The 3,320-nt window shown below is 42.8% G+C and overlaps 1 protein-coding gene across 1 annotated transcript; it reads right to left on the reverse strand.

Moving 5' to 3' along the window:
- Positions 1 to 384: 384 nt before the first annotated feature.
- Positions 385 to 2,834, reverse strand: LOC109485546 (ankyrin repeat and SOCS box protein 10-like; the record flags this gene model as incomplete). The annotated part of the gene is made up of 5 exons (XM_019789238.1): positions 385 to 510; positions 630 to 728; positions 1,908 to 2,006; positions 2,155 to 2,253; positions 2,748 to 2,834. Coding segments are annotated over 5 exons (510 nt in total), but the record flags the coding sequence as incomplete, so codon positions are not given.
- Positions 2,835 to 3,320: the final 486 nt, after the last annotated feature.

Genomic DNA, 3,320 nt, shown 5'->3' on the forward strand with positions numbered 1-3,320 from the left:
TTGGCCTGGCCAGTCCAGTCGTGCTTTAATGATACTGCAACTGTTGACCATTATGCAACTGTTTACTGCATGTCGGGCAACTGTTTCAGATTATTTGGTTATGATAAGTATTCCTTATTAAAATGGTATAACAGGAACGGTAAGACGGTGGGGCTGTCTTTGTTACTAGTTACACTACCACGATTGCCCGATCTTTATGGGAATGCAATGATTGTGTGTGTGTGTAAATAAATGAATTTAATTTGAACTTGAATTCGAAGCACAGAATCTTTACAGGCCCTGGGATCCCGGAGCAAGATTATAGGAACATACAAGCACCAGGTTTCACCTTAAAAAAAGCCTTAAAATGGCTACCATTAGCATAATAAACTTTAAACATGTACATCATCTGTAGTAAGCATCAACCCTTACGTCATCCCTGCTGTCCGCCTGTGCTCCAGCCTTCAGGAGGAGTTCAGCAACACCAACATGTCCTCTTGAAGCTGCCTTGTGAAGTGGCGTGTCAAAAAGCTGGAACAGAGCATCACATAGCAATAGAAGTTCACATTTTTAAGGCTAGTAAACACTTAATATGCCTGACGTTGAACACCTTAACATTTCCATCACCTGTAGTAAGTATCAGTCCTTACCCGCATCCTACTGTCCACCTGTGCTCCAGCCTTCAGGAGGAGTTCAGCAAAACCAAGATGTCCTTCTAAAGCTGCACAGTGAAGTGGTGTGTTTTCATCCTGTGACAGGAGAAACAGGCATTACATGGTAAGAAATTCCCGTTACTATTATAGCTTACACTCAAACATGTTCATAACCTAATCTTGAAAGTTCATCTGTTTAAACTGCAATCTCCAACACAACAAATTGAACTCACCCAAATTTTCAACTGTACAACTCCAGTCTTTGTCAAGGAATGAACAATCCACCGCTTCCTTGACGTCACGCAGATAACACGTGACTCCGTGAGCAGTGGATCATAGGTTGTAGAAAGTATGTGGCGCCCCCGGTCTCTTTTGAGGGATGGTTGTAATGCCCTGATGTAGATGGCATCTTTTATTCCTCGTGCAAAGAAGTCCGGTTCTGTGTCCAAGATTCTTACTGTGTCCAGTGAGACTGAATGTCCAGGCGATTCTACATGTATATGTTGTGAGACCTCCGAAGTGGTCGAGCTAGGTCGTTTGTGTTCTAAGAACCTAGCCTTGAGAGATCTTTCAGACAAAAGCCAGAACAAGAACAAGAGCCCAAATAGAGGCCTAGTTGTTCTGCCTTACAGGAAAGGCCTGAGTGAAGGGTTCAGGAGGATCTTTGCTACGCATGGGATTAAGACCTGCTTTAGACAAACTAGAACCCTTAGTAATATACTGGTTTCACCAACGGACAAAACACCAAAGGAAAGCAAATGTGGGGTAGTTTACCATATACAGTGTCAAGGACAGAATTCCAAGGGCCCATGTAAGGAAACCTATATTGGAGAGACTGAAAGATTCCTCAAGGCTAGGTTCTTAGAACACAAACGACCTAGCTCGACCACTTCGGAGGTCTCACAACATATACACATAGAATCGCCTGGACATTCAGTCTCCCTGGACATTCGGTCTCACTGGACAAAGTAAGAATCTTGGACACAGAACCGGACTTCTTTGCACGAGGGATTAAAGAGGCCATCTACATTAGACATTACAACCATCCTTCAAAAGAGACGGGGGCGCCACATACTTTTTGCAACCTATGATCCACTGCTCACGGAGTCACGTGTTATCTGCGTGACGTCACGGAAACGGTGGATTGCTTATTCCTTGACAAAGACTGGAGTTGTACAGTCGAAAATTTGGGTGAGTCCAATTTGTTTTTGTAGGAAATTGCAGTTTAAACTTGCTTCAAAATGTCCATAACCTATAGGAAGCATCAACCCTTACCTGATCCCTACTGTCCACCTGTGCTCCAGCCTTCAGGAGGAGTTCTGCAACACCGACATGTCCTCCTGTAGCTGCACAGTGAAGTGGCGACTCTTTAAACTGTAGCAGCAGAACAGAGATGGCATTTAATACACATGGGAAGAGTGGCATGTCCTCATTGACATTGTCATAGTCAACACCAGTATATACCAGATGTTCAACATTCAAACATGTCCATCACCCACCTGTTGTAAGTATCAACCCTTACCTGATTCCTACTGTTCACCCGTGCTCTAGCATTCAGGAGGAGTTCTGCAACACCAACATGTCCTCTTGTGGCTGCACAGTGAAGTGGCGTGTCTCCATTCTGTGACAGCAGAAACAGAGATGACATATACATGGTAAGAGAAGCACTTGTGTTTTTTATGGACACTTTTTAAATTATCACTTAACATACTTTTATATTACGTTATTTATACTATATCATTCATAGGGACAAAGCCATATACATGTAGTAACAAACACTTAATATGCGTTTCGTTCAATTTTCAGACATGTCAATCACATGTAGTACACATCGACTATTGTCCGATTTTTAAATGTCCATCTGTGCTCTGGGCTGTTATCTCCCCACGCAAAATTTCTTGTTCAGTATCTGATATTTTTTTTTATTTCACGTTGGGGCAAAGAGATGTGGGGGGGGGGACTATAGTGTGTTAGTTAAGTCGACCCTACTAAATAGGGTCGTCTCTGTGTCTTGAAATGTGTGTGTACCCGACAGGTACACATCCCTCCCCGCCCCTTAACCTGACCTGTGATGAAACAGGATTGTGGTAAAATGTCTGGTTTCTTCCTACTCACAAAGCCGGCGCAGTTGACATCCACTCCTTGTTGGATCAGTCGCTTCACCTTCTCTTTATTTCCTCTACCAGCTACAACATAGAGGTCCTGAAGAAAGTGGCATTCATCATCATAATGCATCAGTAATAAAACAGTATAGACGTAACAACAAACCAATATCATATTTCTACACTTCTAATAAAATAAGGATATTGAGTCACGGATCATCTTTTAAAGTCATGCCTAAAACGTGATGATAGCCTACATAGCTTTGATTGATAGCATGGAAGAGGAGCCATTTACGAAAACCTTGGCTCAACCGGGACGGGGGGTGGTACCGACTTCAGACGAATTTTGACCCAGTGATGACGTCACAAATGGGTAAAAGTCACTTGTCAGAAAGCAGAAGAACCGAATAATTCCTGGTAAGTTTGAGAACAGTTTGATTTTCGTATGAAAAATTTAAACTGTTCTCCAACTCAAAATTTGACTCACCGGAATTTACGACTGAATCACAGTCTTCCTCAGCTATCTGACCCAAATGCTGTGGACACGTGATTTTTCCCACGTGTGACGTCAGCAAAGGGTCAAAGG

Source organism: Branchiostoma belcheri, unplaced genomic scaffold, assembly GCF_001625305.1.
Source record: "Branchiostoma belcheri isolate BF01 breed outbred unplaced genomic scaffold, Haploidv18h27 scaffold764, whole genome shotgun sequence".
Lineage (NCBI taxonomy): Eukaryota > Metazoa > Chordata > Leptocardii > Amphioxiformes > Branchiostomatidae > Branchiostoma > Branchiostoma belcheri.